At 28.6% G+C, this 20,739-nt stretch overlaps 2 protein-coding genes across 2 annotated transcripts in view; one reads left to right on the top strand and one right to left on the bottom strand.

Annotated features, from left to right (window-relative positions):
* Nucleotides 1-1,414: 1,414 nt before the first annotated feature.
* LOC130896450 (MOXD1 homolog 1) overlaps nt 1,415-20,739 on the bottom strand; it is a 48,285-nt gene continuing 28,960 nt past the window's right edge. The window contains exons 2-11 of the mRNA XM_057804586.1: nt 10,729-11,011; nt 7,099-7,672; nt 4,364-4,519; nt 4,054-4,227; nt 3,665-3,950; nt 3,342-3,604; nt 3,161-3,277; nt 2,780-3,081; nt 2,406-2,697; nt 1,415-2,205 (exon numbers count right to left, since the gene is read on the bottom strand). Coding sequence (XP_057660569.1) covers nt 2,017-2,205; nt 2,406-2,697; nt 2,780-3,081; nt 3,161-3,277; nt 3,342-3,604; nt 3,665-3,950; nt 4,054-4,227; nt 4,364-4,519; nt 7,099-7,638 — 2,319 coding nt within the window. The 5' untranslated portion in view covers nt 7,639-7,672; nt 10,729-11,011 and the 3' untranslated portion in view covers nt 1,415-2,016. The remainder of the gene's footprint in view (nt 2,206-2,405; nt 2,698-2,779; nt 3,082-3,160; nt 3,278-3,341; nt 3,605-3,664; nt 3,951-4,053; nt 4,228-4,363; nt 4,520-7,098; nt 7,673-10,728; nt 11,012-20,739) is intronic.
* LOC130896451 (protein takeout-like) lies at nt 17,186-18,512 on the top strand. Its single transcript, XM_057804587.1, has 4 exons — nt 17,186-17,320; nt 17,519-17,696; nt 17,921-18,117; nt 18,180-18,512. Exons 1-4 carry the CDS (start codon nt 17,263-17,265, stop codon nt 18,491-18,493), a joined length of 747 nt encoding a protein of 248 aa, XP_057660570.1. The 5' UTR covers nt 17,186-17,262; the 3' UTR covers nt 18,494-18,512.

Genomic DNA, 20,739 nt, shown 5'->3' with positions numbered 1-20,739 from the left:
ATGATTTGAGTCTTAATATATTTATCAGCGTTTTGAATTTCGGTAGTGAATTGAATTACCCTATACACAAGTAATTTGAAACTACATTTAATCATTAGCGATAAAAAGTAAGTAGTTGGAAATAATTATGTCGAATATTAATTCCGTTAAATATGCGAGTAAATCTTCGCTTTACAAAAGTCACTGTGAAGAAACTAAATATTTATCTACGCCGAATTTGAAACACGTTGCACCAGGAAATTTGTTTAAGAAGAAGAGCCGTTTAGTTTCTGTATTATTGAAATGGAGGAAAACTCACTCGGAATTAAAAGATCTGATTTCAGATCAAAAAGCGATGAAATATCATTTAGATAAATTAAATCGAGAGTTTGTAGCAGATCCAATCACAGCGACATTACAAAGCGGTGAAAATTTATTCATCACTAAAAAAAATCTTATTTTAATTCAACTTTTGGTTTATACTCACAGGTGAAAAAGCGATAAAAACGTTTAACAAAGAGTGAATACAACCTATCAAATTATTTGTGCAGCTTATAAATCCTAAAATAAAGATTCTAAAAACAAGATGTTTTCATTAAATGGCATTGCTACGTGTTATCCGTATACTGTGTGTTACATGATGAAACACGGTTTAGGAAAAATCCATTTTTCCTAATTCCCAATCAATTTCTATCTCTTTTACCTGAATTTAATATTAAATTGCATTTAATATCATGCGACTAGGGGATATTTGAAAAAACCAAACTTATTCAAAGAGTGGATCGATACATATGTTACAAAATATATAAAGACACATTTATCCATTACATTGACCGCATTTCTTGTTTAAAGCGATTGAATCTAATTAATGAAAAAGGTGAAGTTGATTCTGCCGTTATAGATGTAAATAAAAACGTAAAAAAGATATGGAACATCTTGGAAAAATCTTCGAACTAGTCCAACGTCGAACAAAAAATTAGAAATTTACCAGTAAAATATTACATTGAGAATAAACAACAACAAAGAGGTGTTTTCAATGGAGATCAACGGAAGATAAAACTCTTGATTAAGTTGAATAAATAACAGCAATAAATACTTCTTAGAATCAGTGAATTTTAACGTTCGACAAGATAAATCTTTTTTTCAAATTAACGGGGTCTAGGCAAGTGATTCCCTCAAATCAATTGATAGTTTGAAAGATTTTCAATATTCTAGAAGGTTTTGTTATTGAAGTGACATTTTTTTAGACATAAAATGTGAAATTACTTTACATTAGGATATTAGTTCAGTGAATAATTTTATAGTTTATCCGGCAATCATACAAGTTGTCGTATAATGAAAGCAGATTTAATTTTTGTAGAGATGTAGAGAACTTTTGAATTGATTCAATTCAACGCCATTTGTGTATGGAAGGTATTTAAAGAATAAAACAATCTTTCTGCAAAAAGATATAATTGTATTAAAATAATGTAGTGGTACGGAATATATCTAGTGAAATCTAATAGGTAAGCTTATTATATCATAAATAAATACATACGAAACAATTGAAATTGATCGTTGTGTATGTCGAATTAATTCACAGCACAGTTTACTTAATAATGTAATATTACAATCTAATTTTTTGGTACAAATCCTTATATACATCAAAATGTACAAAATTAATTATTTTCCCGACTTACAAAAATATACAATTTTCTTATGAATAAATAATAAATAAAAAATTCGTACAAATCGGATTTAAATTTGTAAAAGAAAAATGATTATCGACCAAATCATAAATATTTCTGGATGTTATCTGTATTTTACTTTCTAATGTTTTAATAACATAAAAAATAATAACAAAAATGCTATATACATAAGACATAAATTATAAATATCCTTAATTATTATTAAAAGATGGTAAAACAAGCGTTTTTTTTTTCAACTTTCAACAAAATCTCTTATTTATATACATGACTAAATTGATCATTATCTACGATAAATGCAGAAATATTTCGTTTATGATTTTTCAGTTTTTCGATTCTAAATTCAAAGGTTCTAAATAATACTCCTTAGTACCTTTATCAAAAGATAATAACTTAATGATAAAATTAAATCGGGGGATGAATTCCTAGACTGTGCCCCAACTGTGTGTGTAGTGTAAATTGTTTTTGAGCGATAACTACATTGGACGTTTTCTTTTTTTTCGTACTGTTGAAATTCGGGAAGTTTCACGATTTGTTTATTCTGCAATACAAATTTAGAAAATTAATGGACTTTATTATTTGTTCAAATGAAATTATCGTATGAAAGTAACCAATGTAATATAGATAATAATAGCAAAACATATTGGAGTTTTTTAGTTTTAAAAATATTTTTCCAATACAATATAAGAGATTTATTTTTTTTTTGAGAATCCATTGAATAAAAACATAAATTTGACTTACCATATCGACAGTATCGTGTTTTTTCCGACAAAACGTTAAATGCAATCCCTCATAGAAATATTTTTCCATAGTTTTTGTAAATACGGTCTCATTATACGGCATATTACGTAAATGTTCGGTAAAAGTTAAATTTCGAAATTCTTGAGGTTCTTTTATGACCAATTTATCAAATACGATATTCCATTCACTTTGTCGATCATCGATCAAGTGGTTTTTAACTTTTTTATCGACTTCCGGAGATATTTTATTTTTTTGGTTATTGGGAGAAGTTGTAGTGGAATCGTTTTCGATACTAAAAAAAATAAAATAAAACTTTAATATATTTAATAATAATTCTACTACTAATTTTATTCGTGTAGGTTATGGTTAGTTACCTTCCTTCCAGAAGCGCTTTTTCGATTTCCCCCATATCCTTCCCATAAAATTCTTTGATTCCAAGATTTTCGAAGAAATACTTTACCGGCGGTATAGAGTAACATCCCGCGAGTCGAGTTCTTGGATAATGCAATACAAAAGCCAAACACATTTCATTTGATGTGGTGTAACCTCCCAAAGTCGGTTTACTTCTATTCAACGTCGAATAAGTACATTCGGTTATGAGGCCGTCTCCTGGTAATATAGGAATATCCTGAGGTAAAGACCTCGATTGTTGATAATTAAAATCATATTTATTGTCCTAAAAACATTTAACTTAATGGAATCTTAATAATTAGCTTGAGAAATTAATTAATTAATGTATATAATATAAATCTTACTTCAGCTAATGGCGTCAATTCTTTCATAGCTCTAAAATGCCTTAATTTCAATTTCCTCGCTGCCAAATGCGAATGTAACATAACGGAGACGACGTTAATACCTTCCTTAGGGATAAGCTAAAAATAAATAAGGTAAGCGATCGTCATAAATTGATGAAAAAAAGAAAAAAAAGTTACATACTTCTTTTGTGCAATCGACACTGCAATACCCGGCGGTTTTGTATTCTTTTTGATATGGAGGAATGAAATGCAGTGTAGATGGCGCTACACCCGTTACCAAAACACCGGCCTCATTTTCTCTCAATTCGCTTGTATAATACACCTTTAAACCGGACGTATCTACAGCGTTTTTTACATACGGATTGTCAAAGTGAACTTCTAACATATAGAAAGAATGTTTTTTCTCCGCCAGCGGTAGCCCTACGTGGTTGGGAAAATTTTCACCTGTTGAATAAAAAATTGATATTACATTGATATTTATACGATAAAATTAGATTTAATTACCTTTCGAACCAACTGCCCAAGCTACTAATGGTGTCAAACACTTATCCCATAAAGACGGAATATTAGAATAACAAGATTTGCCTTTATCTCTAGAGAACGTTTCCCATAATTCGATATCTTCTTCTTCGTCCAATTCGCATTCGTGCATTACCATGTGATGTATCATTTTAGAATGATTTTTACCGATATTCGGTTCGAATCCAACTATATGATGCTTTGAATTTAGAGCGGGCGCTTTGAATATCTTACACCAGTACAACGTCTCTGCGTATTGTGGAATGTTGAACTTGAAGAAAATAATTTTACGTTAATATTAGAAAATATGATGCTTATAATTAGCTTATAAATGGAATTATATAAAATCCAAAATATATTTTTGTGGCACTTACATTCTCTAAAACAACATCCCATGAAGTAGAGTGTCCAGCACTCATTTTAGCTACAGGTGGCGGACCTAATAAGTGAATACTTTGGTATCCTCGATTTTCACCATGATAAACCATTTCTGCGCCTCGTTGCGGATCATATTCGTGAAGCGCCCAAATCACCCGTACAGTATCACTCTGAAATAATTAAATAATTACCTCGAATTTCCGAAACAACTTTGTAGGACTAAATGAATAAATTTTGAATATTATAGTATTAGAAAACTAATTTCGACGACCAGCGGATGAATTTACAAAATTATTTTCAACATACCGATAAAATGTAATCGTCGGGATCGCAGGTGTCGAAAGCTCTTCGAAACTCGATGACCGTATGCGTATAGTTCTGCAGGCCCCTCATTAACGTATAATTGTCGATTTCATCTCTGACAGGTGCACTGCCTTGGCTAGCGAGTACTCCGTGGCAATCCTGAGAACAAAATAAAAAAAATATATAAATAATATATATATATATATATATATATATATATATATATATATATATATATATATATATACGTACAGTTGTACAAATCGAATTAGATCTGTCTATATTCCAAACTACCAAACTAGATACTTTAAATACAGAATGTAATGTTATTATATTAACAAGAAACAAGTTACAGCAACGCGCATGAAGAATTGATAGATAAATTTCTTTTGGTAATTTTGTGGTACGACCACGTTTTGAACATGTCGCAATTAATGGATCAAGTGATACATTTATACTTACCCTTATAAAAAATTTTATTATAATCGTTTTTAAATGAGATATTCAAGCGTAATCTGTAAATTTCTATTCACACCCTTAAGTTTTTCACACGCTATAAACAATAGTTGCAATAAAGGTATATAGGAAACGACTCAACCGCAGCTTTAACTTCTTTTTTATGATTATCTTTGCCTGAGGCTTTTCCTGTTGAATAAATTCTCCCAATATTGCGTTATAAGTATTACGGTTTAGAAATTGTAAAAAAAGTAATTTTCTTTAGCGTCTCACCGCAACTTTACGTTGTAAAACTATAGAAATATGGGTAGCGCGGATACAAAAGTTAACCGCACCCATCAATATCTATTAATCAAAAGTAAACAATAAAATTATAATTGCATTCATATTCTATAGAAACTTTCGTGACCAAATTTTTTTATTTTAATTATAACACAAAATCAATAAAAAAGACACAAATTTATCATTGTAATATAGTTTTTTGTTAAATTGTTATGTTATTTTTTAAAATATTGTCGTGCTTCAAATTTCAACTACAATAACTGCTTCCCAAGAATTGTTAATGTACTCCATGACGAGGGGATTAAAATTACTTTATTACGCAAAAGCAGCTGAAAGTTTCTCACGGCACGACCCAAAGAGTAGTCAAATATTTTTGTCCCCATTCCTATTTATAAAGAAAGAAAAAACAGATGGTACGTTTCTTGTTCGGGGTTTAAGCGGTGCCACTAGAGCCAGGCCGGTTCTTATATCTCGTCGCAGATGTTTTTGCACCTGGCACCACGTGCCTTTACATTTCTTTCGGTTCTAGACGATTTCAAAAAGTTTTTTTTCTACGTGGCTTTCCTACTGACCTTGCATTTGCTTTACAGTAAATATATTATTTTTTAATTACTGCTATTTTCTCGCAAGAAAAAATAATAAAACAATAAATTTGTATTAACAATCCCACAATTCAATTTAATTAAAAATTAAACGTTTCTGGAATCTTCTTCGTTTTCTATGAAACTATGGAAACATTCTGTGATATCATCAATTGAAACTGTTTTAGTAATTTCGTGACTTTGGTCGTTTTGTAACAATTATTACATCGGACTTACAGGTTCAAATTCTTAGAAACAGCTGCCACCGGCAGGTTTTCTTTAACAGTCGAGACGTTTATTATATTAATCTACAAATCAACCCATTAATTAAAATGACCAAGTATGTAGTTAACTCGCGTAGGAAGAAAATATTTTGTGAACGTTTATGGGGAGTTGACGAAATTATAGAAAGTTTTGATGTGTCTTTTTGATTTGATATTTTCAAGATTGAAAGTTGTAGTTTCGTAGACACTTCCAAATGTTAACTAAAACGGAGGAAATATAAAAAATAACTAAACCTAGAACGGATATGGCAACCGCCACAGGAAGTCGAATAAGACAGAATATCTATATTATAATATGTGAAGCTGGTTCACTGGTTATCTTGTGCACCTTGTGCACCACACCGTGATGATATAAATATACGCGTTACTCTTTGGAACACAGGATGTGAGATAAAAAAAAACGAATTTCCGATTCTTTCAGAGAAACAAATTAAATTGTTTTAATTATACCTGGAAATCTTCATTTAATTTTAAATGCTCTTTAGTAATCTCATTACATTTCTTTGAAAGTACCTATGAAAAGTAATAGTTCGTTAAATTGAACCAAATTCATATATAAAGGAAATTACGTTTAAATAAAGTTGAAACAAATATGATAGTGTATAAAAAAATTAAATCAGCTGACAATATGGTTAATTGTAGACACTTAAAAGTGACGGAAAAAAACGAAACTGTTCATAATTCTAATATATTTTTGTTGTCAATAGTTTACGAAAACTGATATATTGAAAAACAATATTTTTATTAGATCATGATCATCGTTTTTATCCGAGACAAGTATTTTATTTTACTGTCTACTCTACATACCAGTTTACTGTGAACGAGAAATATCCAATTAATATAAATTTCTATATTAATTACAGATGGTTTTAGACTTTTGTTTTTATCATTTGAACGTTTTACAGTTCAACCGATCTCCGGAAGTCACCGTTATTATAAGTATCGTTAGCTCCAAAAAGAACTCGAGATAAAAAAGACGTAAGAGGAAAGCCATTAAACAAGTCGATCTGGTTTTTGTTTAAGTGGATATTCTGATCAATCGTTTATATTTGCAGAATAATAGATTTAAAAACTTTACTTCTCATACAGAATGCTTCGAAATACGAAAGATAAAACAATCGAATCAAAAACTCACCATTAAAACTGCAACACCAGAATTATCATCCACCCAACTGAGTACAATATCAGCTTTCTCCATTTTCCCGTCTGGACTAAATCCCAGTCCAACGTATCCACGAGTTTTGGCTTCTACTCTGAATAATATTTCTTGATGTCTAGGTTGCCATCTCAGTATTATCTTTCCTTCTTTATCCAAAACTTCTGAGTGTGTCCAAACTATATCAGTAGATGTATCTCTACGATTACGACGATATATATTTTCGTTTACATCTTCTAAACTATGTAATCTTCTAGACAAATGTTTATTTTTTGTTGTTATTTTTAAATAATCGTTTTCAGATGGAAAAGTATGATTGTAGGATTGTTCAATTGCGGAAAGTTTTCTCCTTAATCTCGGATGATATCTTTGGTTTAGTCGTTTCTTAATATCGTAATTTATACTATTTACATTTTCGACATGCTTAACATATTGATCGAGTAAATCTTCCGTAGCACATGTAATAGTTTTCAGAAGAAAAATCAGTAGTATGCACGAACTCAACCATTTTAATGTCATGTTGAGTACATATGATGCTATTAATTATTCATAGCTGTAAATAAGGATCTAATGAATATATGAGATAACATATTTTGTAAAAAAGTACAAACTAGAGTAATATAATATTTTGTGTTATTTATAGGTAAACGTCAATCGTAACTTTCGAAAAGTTTGTAACAACTATGATTATAATTGTGAATAGAATACATTACAGAAGTTTTAGTATCGTGAGTCATCGAGTCTTTAGAACGGTACTATCATACATTTATTGAATGCCTGAATGGAGTTCTTGGGAATCAGGATAATAAAATTCCAACACAGAATTTAAATAAACGAAACGTATAGAGTTGTGACAGTAATATTTTTCAGTATACAATTAGAAAAACAACTGCGAATTTGTTTTTCGTGTTATCGTTGTACATCATACATTTTTTGATTTGACCCTATTGATTATTTCGTTACCATTCTTTACACAGTTTCTATAATATACAAATTTCCATATTATTAATCTTCTTATAATTATTTTTCCATTTATATATTATTTACCTATCTTGATCAACATATTTATAAAAATATAATGATAATGAAATGATACAATTATATTAATAGAGATCGATATAAAGTAAGGAAACCGTAATTGTTAAGATATTAAACTTCATTAGTTATAAATAAGTTGTGACTAAAAATGTTTGTTAATTATATAGATATTCTATATTAATTGAAAACGGAGGTTAAATTATTGGCAATTATATATAACCGCTGGAATATACAAACTACTAATAGGAAATCTATTGAAATAATTCCATAATCTAGTTATTCCTTAATTATTAGAATTTAAGGAAATTTCGTGTAAAGTTATATTTGCTGAATGGGAATGAATGACATTTAAACAGATAAAAAGACCATTTGTCTGTTTTCCTTTTTTTATCTAGCGATATACTCTAAAAAAAGATATTTTCCAATCATTTTACTGGCTTTTCTAAGTAAATACAAAAAACTGCGATATTCTCCACTAATTACCTCCATCGTGGTTGTATAGACTGTGCCTAAATTATTATTGATTGGTGTACAAACGTTATTAATACATAATTTGTTTTTCCCAGGGTCGATTTCATTAAAGTGATTCGCAATTAAAAAACAAAGTTAATTTAGAATAGAAATCTTCCGTATCAATAATATATTTATTCTAATGACCTAACGCTTTTAATTTTCATAATTAACAACTAATTCCTTCATAATTAACAACTACTTCCATTGAAAATTTCCAGTCGGGTATGAATTATGCGTTTTTACACCATCATACTATGTAAACTTATATAACTAGTGCGGGTAGGTTTCTTTGTTTCACTTTTGTATAGCCTACTGAAGAGTAGGTAGTTATCCCCTTCGATGCACCTTTTCCTGTGTGAAAAATATAAGGATTTCATTGCCACTTCCGCTAGCTCATCAATATCTGTACACCGGAAGTTACGCTACTATCAAGTTCACTACGCATGTGAAGAAATATAATGTCCATTGGTTGTAGTTATTTTTTTTTTGTTACTTAGTGCGTCTGAATAATTTCGTAAATTTATAAGGTGAAAAAATATTCAAATCTTATAATGTATGAAAAATATGATTGTTATATATTTCAATTCAATATCGACAATCAAAATGATTAATAACTTGAAACAATCGTTTACAAATCTGACATATAGGATCTCCTCGTTTATTCTTCAATTTACTACGTACGATTATTTTGCAGAATATAATAATTTTGTCATGGCATTCATAAAAATGTCATATATATTCCTGTCGACAATGATCGTTATAATATCCACGTTTCAGGAAAATCTATTTATTCATATAAATACGGATGGATTCACAAAACTTGGGAAAATCAAAATTTCATGTATTCAAATTGTGGCATTTAATGTGGCTCACGTTCTTAACATGTACACCAAGAATATACAAAAACTAATTATTATGTGAAAAATGTAATTTACCGTGATATTATTCACAAGCAGAATTTTATTAGAATAGTTTAAATTCAATGAGATTCAATTAAATTTTAGTATATCGAACTGGAATAAATATGAAAAATTCTTAGTAATTGATTGATAACCTCCAATTTGCATTTTAAACACGTTTTCTTAAGATCGCAAATTAGTGCATGGCTACTTCAAACTCACAGAACTGGTTTTTAAAGTTAGGTTCTGATTTTGATTTCCATAATCTTTGAAAGGGGGAAAACGTATATATAAGCACTTCAATATCTTTTCGAAATCTACTTCCCTATATTTTTTAATAAAATTAAACTACATTTGATGAGTACAAACGGTCTTTTGATAGATAACAAGACAAAACAAGTACTATAATGTTAAAATCAAGGTAAAATAAACCTAAAACAAGGATATAGAAAATTTCAGAAAGAATTTGACATTGTAGAACTTATTTCTCGATGCTTGAATATATATCTAGACACAATAAAATTTCTACAGTTTTTAAAATCTATTCTGTAGTCGCCAGGATTAAAAAAAAAAAGAATTCTGAAATGGACGAGGTATGCTTTCCTCTTCAATTAATTACAAACTTCGGTTGTTGTAAATGCACAAGAAAGGTATTTAACAAACTGGTTTCGTTCCAGTAAAGATCTCAAGAATCCGATTTTATTGTCGTTATAAGTTCTCGAGGCTAAATGGGAATTCTCAAAGTCGTATAAGGGTATCTTAGCCGGAAATATTTTGAATCAATAAGTACCTAGAAAATATGTCAAATAAAACAATAACGAACTTTTGAAATTTTGAACATGCTCATTTTATAGGAAAAAGGTACTTAATTTGGTAATTATAGATATAATTTAGGACAAAAACTGAGTAATACGACTATGGAGTTTTGATTTAAATTGCTTGTCAATGAATCCAAATTTCATGTCGATATGAAAAAAGTTGGATTAATTCATCGGATCGTTTAGATTCTTTGCTATAATTTCTTCATAGACTAGAATGGGAATGTAATTAACTAAATATATAAGCAAATACCAATTTTTTTTTAATTGGAAACAAATTTATTTATTGTTTTTACAGTAAATTATTTAAATGAAACAAGTTTTCGAGATAAAAAACTTACCAAACTGTCTCGATTGACCTTTGTAGTAACAGCACGTAATCCTTTGGATTCAAAACGAATTTCGTCACGTTTTATTGTGAATAATTCATAATAATTCAAGAAGCAAATTCGAAATCATTAATTTTCGGGTCTCTTCGAAAGGTAAAAAACTCGATGTACTCCACAACCGAAGAAGTAAACAACTGTCGGTGGTGCATATGTGTAGTTTTAATTCTCGTTGGTCGATTTCCACCAGGCCGGTGCCTCAGGCAAACCCTCTTCCTTCCAACCGGCAGTCAGCTACCTATACAGATGGGCTGTTATGATTTTATTATGCTGGTTGCACCAACATACTGTACATAAAGAACGAAACAAATTTAAAAAGTCACCGGTCATAAAGTTATTACAAAATATAGAAATGTTAGTTTATTATATTTAGAATAAATTTCCTTCTGTTCTGTTTATTAAGTATTAAAATATAAGCAAAAACATTTTTATCTATCTAAAAGAAACGGAATTCGGAAATACAAAGCAAGACGTGGACGATACGAAAACGATGTACTTATAACTTTGTACTTATTATTTGGGTTTTTAGGTGTTAAAGTTTTCTGAATTTTACAAAACTATTTTTATATTCCAAACCAATAGAGTATTTGTTAAACAAAATAAAATTATAGATAGAATTGAAGAGACCATAACTGCTAACATGGACCAAACAATTTTTTCTTCACTTTATCCATTTCCCCTCTCTCGGAGAGGTTGTGTGAACCATCTCAAGGTTCGGGACGGTGATATTCATTCATAACACGATACGAAACTTCTCGTATTACTATAAGAATAATGAAAATTCGACAATTGATCGACGTTTATATCCCGACTTTATCACAAGCTTTGGTAGCCATCCAACTAGGCTATTTTGAATACGGTTTTTATTATTTTTTCGTTTTACTTTAATAGATTGCGTTCATTATTTTTCGCTAATATAGTTTGTAGCAATTTGTTTTAATAATTGGAGAAAATATTTTTTAAATTTTAAATAATTATTTTTAAAACACACATAAGGAACGAACTATCGATAAATATTTCAATAATAAAAATTGGAAGTCTGGCTAGAAAATGAAATGATTTATATAAAATTTGTGCATAGACACTTCGAATTAACTGTTGATATTAACGTCTCTTACGGTTATTCGGGCAAAATCTTCTATATATTTATTGATTTTTAAGATTATAATTGTCTATTAGAATAATTACTTCATAATAAATGATGTACCTAAAGCACAGGATAAAAATCAGCGAACTGGTTTTAAAGAAATACAAGAGAATGAAATGGTACGAGTTTTGTTCGGCCGTAGACATGAAACGGTCAACTATATAGTAGGTAGTCATAGACAGCGTGGGAAAATATTACGGAACGAGTTTTCGAATTAACTAACGATACAAAAGACTAATTGGTAATAAACGTTTTTAGATATAAAAGTTGGTAACCGTTCAAAATTATAGAATTATAGAACGTTTAGTTTATTTGATTCGGTAAATAATTTATTCACTGCAACTATAATTATTATATTACACAAGGATTTTAATTATTAAAATTTGCAATTGAGTTTTTACAGAGTGTTTGTCTGTATATGGAGATATTTTTATTCAAAACATATCAAAATCCACCACATTACTTTTAGATTATAAATTAACGATATTTTTGTATTTTCAAATATTTTTTTTAATTGTAATCATTAAATTTCGAAATCTTTATTATAAGTTATTACAAAAAATTATTATGAAGGAGGAAGTTACATCTGTTATATATCTCGAACATTCGATCAGCCGAGGGGTTAGAGAATAATCGTAAAATCAACCAAATCACAATCAGTGGCGTACTCTTTCAACATTTTAGCGATCACGAAATTCTATATACACATAAATAATAAGAAGATTTTTTCTCTGTTAAAAGTGAAATCAACATATTTCAACATTTATTGATACAAACTAAATATTGGTATGATGCAGGGGACGAAATTCATTTATACAAAATAAAATTATCGGTATCTTTTCAATGATTTTTAAATTTGAGAAATTCGTTGATATTAATGTCCTACTTAAAAAAAAAGGTGCTTTAAGTACGATAACAAATTTTGATAATATAGAGTTAATTTGCAATTAGATTTGTTGTAATCGAGAGAAATGTCAAGTGGGCAGTGTGGAATAATCTACGAGAAGACTTAAATTGGATATTAATACAATTTTTTCTAATAAACATATATAACAAACTAATAAAGGAAGTGAACAAATGTGTGTTTAAGACATAAATTGAGTCTGTCGCCTCTATGTTCATACTACGCCAGTGGCATTAGTTTAGTCACCGTTGTATTTTTAACATCTGCCGCCACATTTGGTTGAACATTGAGTTCCGGTGTAACAGATGGGGTGGCACGTGCCTAACAGAGGGAAAACAAATGAATAGAATCTCGCACTTGTTTGAAAATTTAAAATATATATATATATATATATATATATATATATATATATATATATATATATATATACTTATATGAACATTTATTTTTTAAGAAATTTCTTCTTAACGTTTCCAAGAATTCAGTGAATACAAAAATATTTTCGAGACCGTACGCATTGTGCAAAATATAATAGATTCAGGTAAGTACTAAGCAGAATATACCCCAGAAATTTTTCTTTTCTTAGGCATTGGTTCGAGTTTTAAGCCGAGTCTCAAATTAAATAATTTTGGTTCCCATAGGAAAATTTTTAAGCAGATTAAAAATTAAAAACGATTCAATCGTATGAAAAATGTTGATTACTGAAATTTTTCATTTTTCTATCAACTAACAATATTATTATCGCACAGGTTATTATTTCAGTCATCTTTTATGAAATTGATTTATCCAAATGCTCAATTTATCGTATAATTGATTTGTATGATGCTACAAAACCATAATAAAAAAAATTATCTTTACTTGAAAAAACTATAGCTAGTTATGGAGAGAAAATTTGAGGTTATTTTATTAAAACGGAATAGTATCAAATATTGTAAACACATTGTCAGCAATAATTTTATTATATAAACGAAAGAATGTAAACACTTTGGTAATGTATTATAGTTAGTTCGCTTAAGATATTAATTGTAATCATTCAATAATACAAAATTAATTGTAATTTTGTGTTAAATAAATTTTTAAAAATAATTTTCGAACACCGAAAAATATATTTGGCGCAGTCAGTAGGATAAGTGCGGTCGCGATTTTTCACCCATAGTGTGGTCGAAGTTTCGACTACGTATTTTAATACAGAAGCACTAAATCTACGTTCTACGAGGGACAGGACTTCAAATAATTGTAAGTGTCAAGTTTCCTAAATTTTTATTCCTTTTTATTATCTACCTTATCTATTCTGAGTTGTTACGTTGTTAAATACATTTGATAATTTGAACTTGATAGATAGTTCAGATTACGATAAAATGGCAACGGCTAATCCAAACACCCTTAAATGGGAATTATTTAAACTAAAACTGGAAAATATAAAACCATACGACGGTAACAGAAATACTTTAAACAAATTTATCAATAGATGTGAAAAATTAATAGAGACGTACTCGATTTATAACGATCAAGATATCAATGTCCTGGAATGTATCCAAGAAAAATTAATTGACAAAGCTGAGATGATGGTAGGAAATAGGATTGAACTTAATACCTGGTTCAAACTAAAAGAAGCTTTGATACAATGCTTTGCAGACAGACGTGGTTTAGACTGTATATTACAAGAACTAACAACAACCATATAAAAATGAGAGTCTGATAGCCTTTGGAAATAGACTTCAATTGCTGAAAAGTCAAACAATCCAAAGAATCAGTAATAATTTAAATTTAGGTGAAATTGATAAAAAATGTCAAATAAACCACTGTGAAAAAACAGCTTTGAACACCTTTATAGCAGAATGTTCAGGCACCATACGTAATAACATGTATTTGAAATGTTTTTGGAAAAGCCTGTATCGTTAGAAGATGCTATGGCTTATGTTGACGAGTTCGAAAATTTTGAAAAACTCTATGGCCAATTTTATGAGCCCAGAGTTAAATATAATAATAATAATAAAAATGTTCAAACGAATCAAATAAGAAATAATAGAAATAACCAATATAGTAATTACAATTCTTCTTACCGACAATATTATGATAATAATTACAACAGAAATTAATCTAATAACTATGAAAACAATCAAAGATATAATAATAACAATAATTATAATAATTTTCCTAGTCAACCAATAAATATAAATCCTATACCACAAAAGAGACAAAATTATCCAACAAACGCGCAGGTGTTTGGCACCAGGAAAAACGTTTTCCGGCCAAATCAAATACCTGTAAACCGTTTACCAAGTCCAGAACCGATGTCTACGACATCGAGAAATTTTTCAGATAAACCCAGTAGTCACATGTCTACTACATTAATAACAATTTTAATAATAATAATGCAAATAATACTAGATATTTCCAATCACGAAATGAGAAACCAAATTAGACATCGGAGGAATTATACAATAACACTAAAACTACGATCGAATCGTAAATTTTCGGAAAGAGCCTCGAAAAAGAATCAAAAATAGAAGAAATAAATTTTACTCCTAATGACCCATTAGCATACTTTGAAAATTTCATAGAAACTAACGAATCAGAACCCAGTGAAAAAATAATTGAAATAAATTTCACATCTAATAATTCATCACCAAAAATTCAAAATTTCATAAAAATGAAAGAATCGGAATTAAAGCATTGTAAAGAAATAAATGAACAATGAACAAAGAACAAAAAGAATTCGGAAGAAAATATTATAATGGTAGGAGAAATGAATAATGATACAAAAGGAGAATTAGAATTAAAATTATTTGATGAAGTGAAAGAAAATGTAATAGAATTAAATAGAAAAATAAATGAAATAAATAATGATAAGACAATGGGAGAAAAAGAAATAATAATTTTATAAAAATAGATAATGATATATTAGAAAAGAATGTTATGTTATAAAACCTGAATTAAATACAAATATATTGGATATACAAAATCAAAATAATATGATTGATAAAAGAGACATGAATAATGAAAATAAGAAAATGGTTATTAATTAAGAATTAATTAACAAACAATTTGATAAGAATAATAGTAATATAAGTTCAAAATATTTCAATAAAAAATTAAAGGCTATACTAAATGAAAAGTTAATAGAAGAACTATTTTTGAAAAATAAATATTATCATTCATTAAAATGGTCGCAATTCAAGAAATTATAAAATGGATTTTTATAATAAGACCTTTCTTTCTATTTTATTATTTTGTTATAAGAATAGATAAGATTTAGAATTAATAGAAATCAAAATAAGTAAAATATAAAAGATTAGTTAACTTTTAGAAACTAGAATAATGAAAAGTTATTATTAATTGGAATATATAAAAGAAACTTAATAATATAATTCATAACTTTGTTTATTTAACTAATGAAAAAGAAGAAATTAATATAAAAATTTAAATTATAATCAGTGTAACACAAATGAAACTTTTAAGACAATTTCTATAACTTTGAATGAACCTCTTAAAGTCCATCCTTTAGAAATAAGCCAATATGAAATTCATAATTTTAATTACTTAACGGAAATCGAAAATATAAGTGGCACAGAAATCAAAAATGAAAAAGAAAAATATAATCGCAAAAATATAATTGGCACGAAAAAGATATAAGTAAATTAATTCGAACCAATCACATGAATATTTATTCACTGTACAAATGTTGTCAAAGATATTTTTACTGAAAAAGAACAAAAAGAAACATTAGAATATTATCATGTATATAAAAAAGGACATAGAGGAATTAATGAATTAAAGAAATCATTAACTGAAAAATACTATTGGCCTAAGATGCTACAGGGTATAGAAAATTTTATTTATAGTTGTGAAACTTGTCAAAAGAATGAATATGATAGAAATCCTCCAGTAATTAAATTTAATTTAACCCCAACAACTAGTAAACCATTCGAACACATACATATAGACTTTTAAAATAGCAAATCAGTCATATTTAACTATAATAGATGCATTTTCTCGCTATGGTCAAGCATATTCAATGACAAGTGTGAATGGAACTTCAGTTGTTGACAATATATTGAATTACGTTACTCATCATGGTTTGCCCTATAAAATAACAGCTGATTGTGGTTCAGAGTAATTTTGTGTTAAATAATTTTCGAACACAGAAAATTATATTTAGCTATACGAGTTATTATTCGTTTCATACTTGCTGACCTAAGAATAAAATATTCACAAACTTGATCAAATAAAAAACCACATTCACAAAAAAAAACTCTTAAAAAGAAATAATACGTAAAAACAAGTTAATCAAGAAATCAACAACAATATTTTTCTCTCAAGGACATTCTGAAAAGTCTATAAATATATACGAGTATTCTTTAATTTTGTTATATATATATTCAAGATTTCACTGTAAAGTGGTCTCTGTTGGTTGGTCAGTTAGACCTATATCAGTATGAGAGTAGTTTATTTTTTATTGTATTTCTTAAGTGTAGAGGCGGCCAAAAAATTACGTAAGTCAAATTAACCGTACTAAAAGATTTTTCAATTATCAAACTTTTTTAAAAAACGATAAATATTTTTAGAACTAATCATGTGTAGTAGTAATGACTGGCAATTGTTTCTAAATGAATATCATCAAAAATATTTTGCTGACATTAATCCTTCCCTTATATAAAGATAGTGTTTACTACTAATTCAAATATTTACAGCGTCATACGTAGAGCAATGTTATAGAAACCCACCAAATGAATTGTCCCAATGTCTTAAAAGAAATATAAACAACCTTCGATCGAAGGTTCGAGATGGAATATCAGAACTATCGATACCGTCTTTAAATCCATTGATATTAAATGGTACAGCTATACTTGAACCAAACGCCGATTTCAGGTAAGTTAAATTACGAGGGTTTGTTTTAATGAAATTTACTCTTTCTCAACTTCAGACGTGATGGGGCGGATTCAGAAAAGTAAACTATAATTCCCAAATACGTTGTTTATATAAAATTGAATAGTTCTTTGTTTTGATTATTCTAATCGTACAAATTTCATGACGCTAATGATTGACGGTGTTTACAATTAGGAAACAAAATAATAATCAGTTCAATCTTACAGGTGTGAAGTGGAAGATATAAAATTATGGAATATGAATAATCTGGTGATAAACAATTTTGAAATGGAATTAGGAAAAGTTAAAAAATGGTCACTAGATATAGGATATTCTTACCTATCAATGAATTTCAAATATAAAATGAAAGGGAAATTACTCGTACTTCAATTAGACAGTAGCGGAACCGGTTTTGGTAACGTTAGTAAGTATATACCAAACACTCAAACGCAGAAAATATCCTATAACTTCTCAATTATATTTTAGCTGGAGTTAATCTGAAGATTGATACGGATTTAACGACTTACGTTAAAAACAATGGGAAAGAATATCTGACAATTAAAGATGTGAATGTAAAAATGGATACAGATTCTGGTTACTTCAATTTTGAGAACCTCTTTAAAGACAAAGAAGACCTTAACGAACGAGCTAATCGGATCATTAACGAAAACTATAAAGTGTTTCTAGAAGACTTCAAGCCTCTCGTAGAAAATATCATACAATCGTTTGTGAAGCAGCTCTTCAATACGTTTTACAGCAAGTTTTCCTACGACGTATTGTTTCCAGAGAAAGTTCAATAATATATATATATATATATATATATATATATATATATATATATATATATATATATATATATAAATAAATAAAAAATATAATATAATATATAATAAATATAAAAAAAAATATCGGTTGTTATATTTACAATAAATAAATTTTTATTATAACGTTATTTGTTTTCATTATAATTTTTTTCCGGAAATGTTTTTGTGGTGTGTCACATTGAGTAGTTGAAGGGTTCTGTTCTGTTCTATCGGTCTTTAATTAGACACGAGCCCACAATAAAAGTCGGTTTTGTGATATGATTGAAACTGGCATTGGAATATATTTAGATTTAGTGTAAATACTCAAAGTGCGAAAACTATACATTTGCGATTAGTACCACAACCAGCGATTCATTTTAATATTATAGAAATAGATACATCTAGAATTAATCCGTAGATTTGAATTTTATTTTTGTATTGTTAAAAATAACGATATTAATGGAAATAATTCTCACAAATTCAATGATGACAAAGTATGGTTATAATGCCTACTGAATATCTAACTTTAATCACATCAACGTATGAAATTTGTTAAGAAATTAATTTATGACTTACATTGCTATCTGGAGAGCGGTAGTGAAAATAAACATAAAGATAATAATTACTACTTGAATCGATGTTATAACTTTTAGTATTGTCCTTCGTTAAGAGATGACACTACTATAAAAAACTTTGTGAAATTTCTTAAATATTTTTTTATTATTAAAACTAACGATATTCATTAAAATAATTAAAACAAATCCAGCGATGGCAAAGTCCATACTATAATACTGTAATAGAATTAACAGTAAATATTATTATTTCTACGTGAATCGATTTTATAACTTTTAGTATGGCAACTAAAGAACCGTCCCCAAAAACCGATAACTCCAGAAAATTACTACCTACATATGTACATGGTAGTAATAGAGCCCGCAGAGCCCTATATCACACCAAAATAAGTGTGGTAGAAGAAAAACGGCACGTCGGACCTGTACAATGTTACAGATGCCAGGGATTTCACCAGGGACAAAACACGTCCAACATGGACGAACACTTCTTATTCTATGATTTCACGATTTTATCGCCGTCTAACGAGCGAAGTCAGAAACTATAAATAGTCTTTTTCATGTTATTCGACATCCTCTTCTAAAAATAGTTGCCTCTCCTTAAGGATGAGACTAAATTAATTATATCCAAATTTGATATTTTCATAAACAGCTATTTAATCACATTCTTATGCAGATTCCGAAAATCACATCAGTTTTCGAATTTGAACAACGGTTTTCGTTAAAATCCAGTTTTCACGACTTTTCTCCACTTTTCCCCCCTTAATGATTTTTTTCGGAGAAACTGATAGCTTTTCTGGGATCCTCATATCAAAATACCCCTCCCCCCCGTTCAAAATTCAAACGAAATCGGAGACAACATATTTTTGTCATTTTGAAAATTTGAAGAAATGGCATACTTCGAAAGTATCGAAAAAAACACGTGGCATTACTTATTTTCTTGTAGAGATTCCGAAAATCACACCAGTTTTTGAGTTTGAGCAATGGTTTTCGTGGAAATTCAATTTTCTTGTTTAATTTCTACTGAAAGTGTTTTTGTAGCGCATATCATATCCGCAACCCGTTATACGACTCGCATAGTCCCACAGTGCAGTTCCAGTTCAAGAATCTGTATTATATTTTAATCAGTTCTAACAGTAATTACTTGTATATCATTCTTTAATTCCATTTGAGTGCATTATAATTAATTAGATTTTCCTGCTCTACACCAACAATTCGGTGTATGTATGATTGGTTGTCTGCTCTCAAATCCAAATATTTTAAATCAATTTCAATGAAATTATCTACCATTTTCAAAACTTATGAAATCAGTATTGTGCCATTAGGAATAATCTGCTTCAATCATTATTTCAATATACTTTATACACTTTTAATAGTTATAACTTATAGTATAAAATAAAATCATATTCTAATTCCATTTAAGGACATTATTATTATTTAGATGTTCATGTAACTCGGCAACCAATTCCACACTGCGGTATATTTATGATCAATTGCCTGCTCTTAAGGGTGAATCCAAGCATTTCAAAGAAATTTTATTCCAAACTACTTATTAGATCAGTTATTTAGGTATTGTTCCTAACGTAATAATGTAAGCAATTATTGCTATATATATTTTATTTACATTTAATAGTAATAATCAGTATAAAATCATTTAATATCCATCCAAGTTAA

The sequence above is a fragment of the Diorhabda carinulata genome, chromosome 7 (genome assembly GCF_026250575.1).
Source record: "Diorhabda carinulata isolate Delta chromosome 7, icDioCari1.1, whole genome shotgun sequence".
NCBI lineage: Eukaryota > Metazoa > Arthropoda > Insecta > Coleoptera > Chrysomelidae > Diorhabda > Diorhabda carinulata.
This window is presented reverse-complemented; position numbering and strand designations above follow the sequence as displayed.

Excerpts from the sequence above, each read along its gene's own strand:
- LOC130896451 (XM_057804587.1), top strand. The coding sequence starts at position 17,263 with ATGAGAGTAGTTTATTTTTTATTGTATTTCTTAAGTGTAGAGGCGGCC. Across the intron at positions 17,321-17,518 it reads AGAGGCGGCCAAAAAATTAC|CGTCATACGTAGAGCAATGT; the intron begins GTAAGTCAAATT and ends AAATATTTACAG. Across the intron at positions 18,118-18,179 it reads AACCGGTTTTGGTAACGTTA|CTGGAGTTAATCTGAAGATT; the intron begins GTAAGTATATAC and ends ATTATATTTTAG.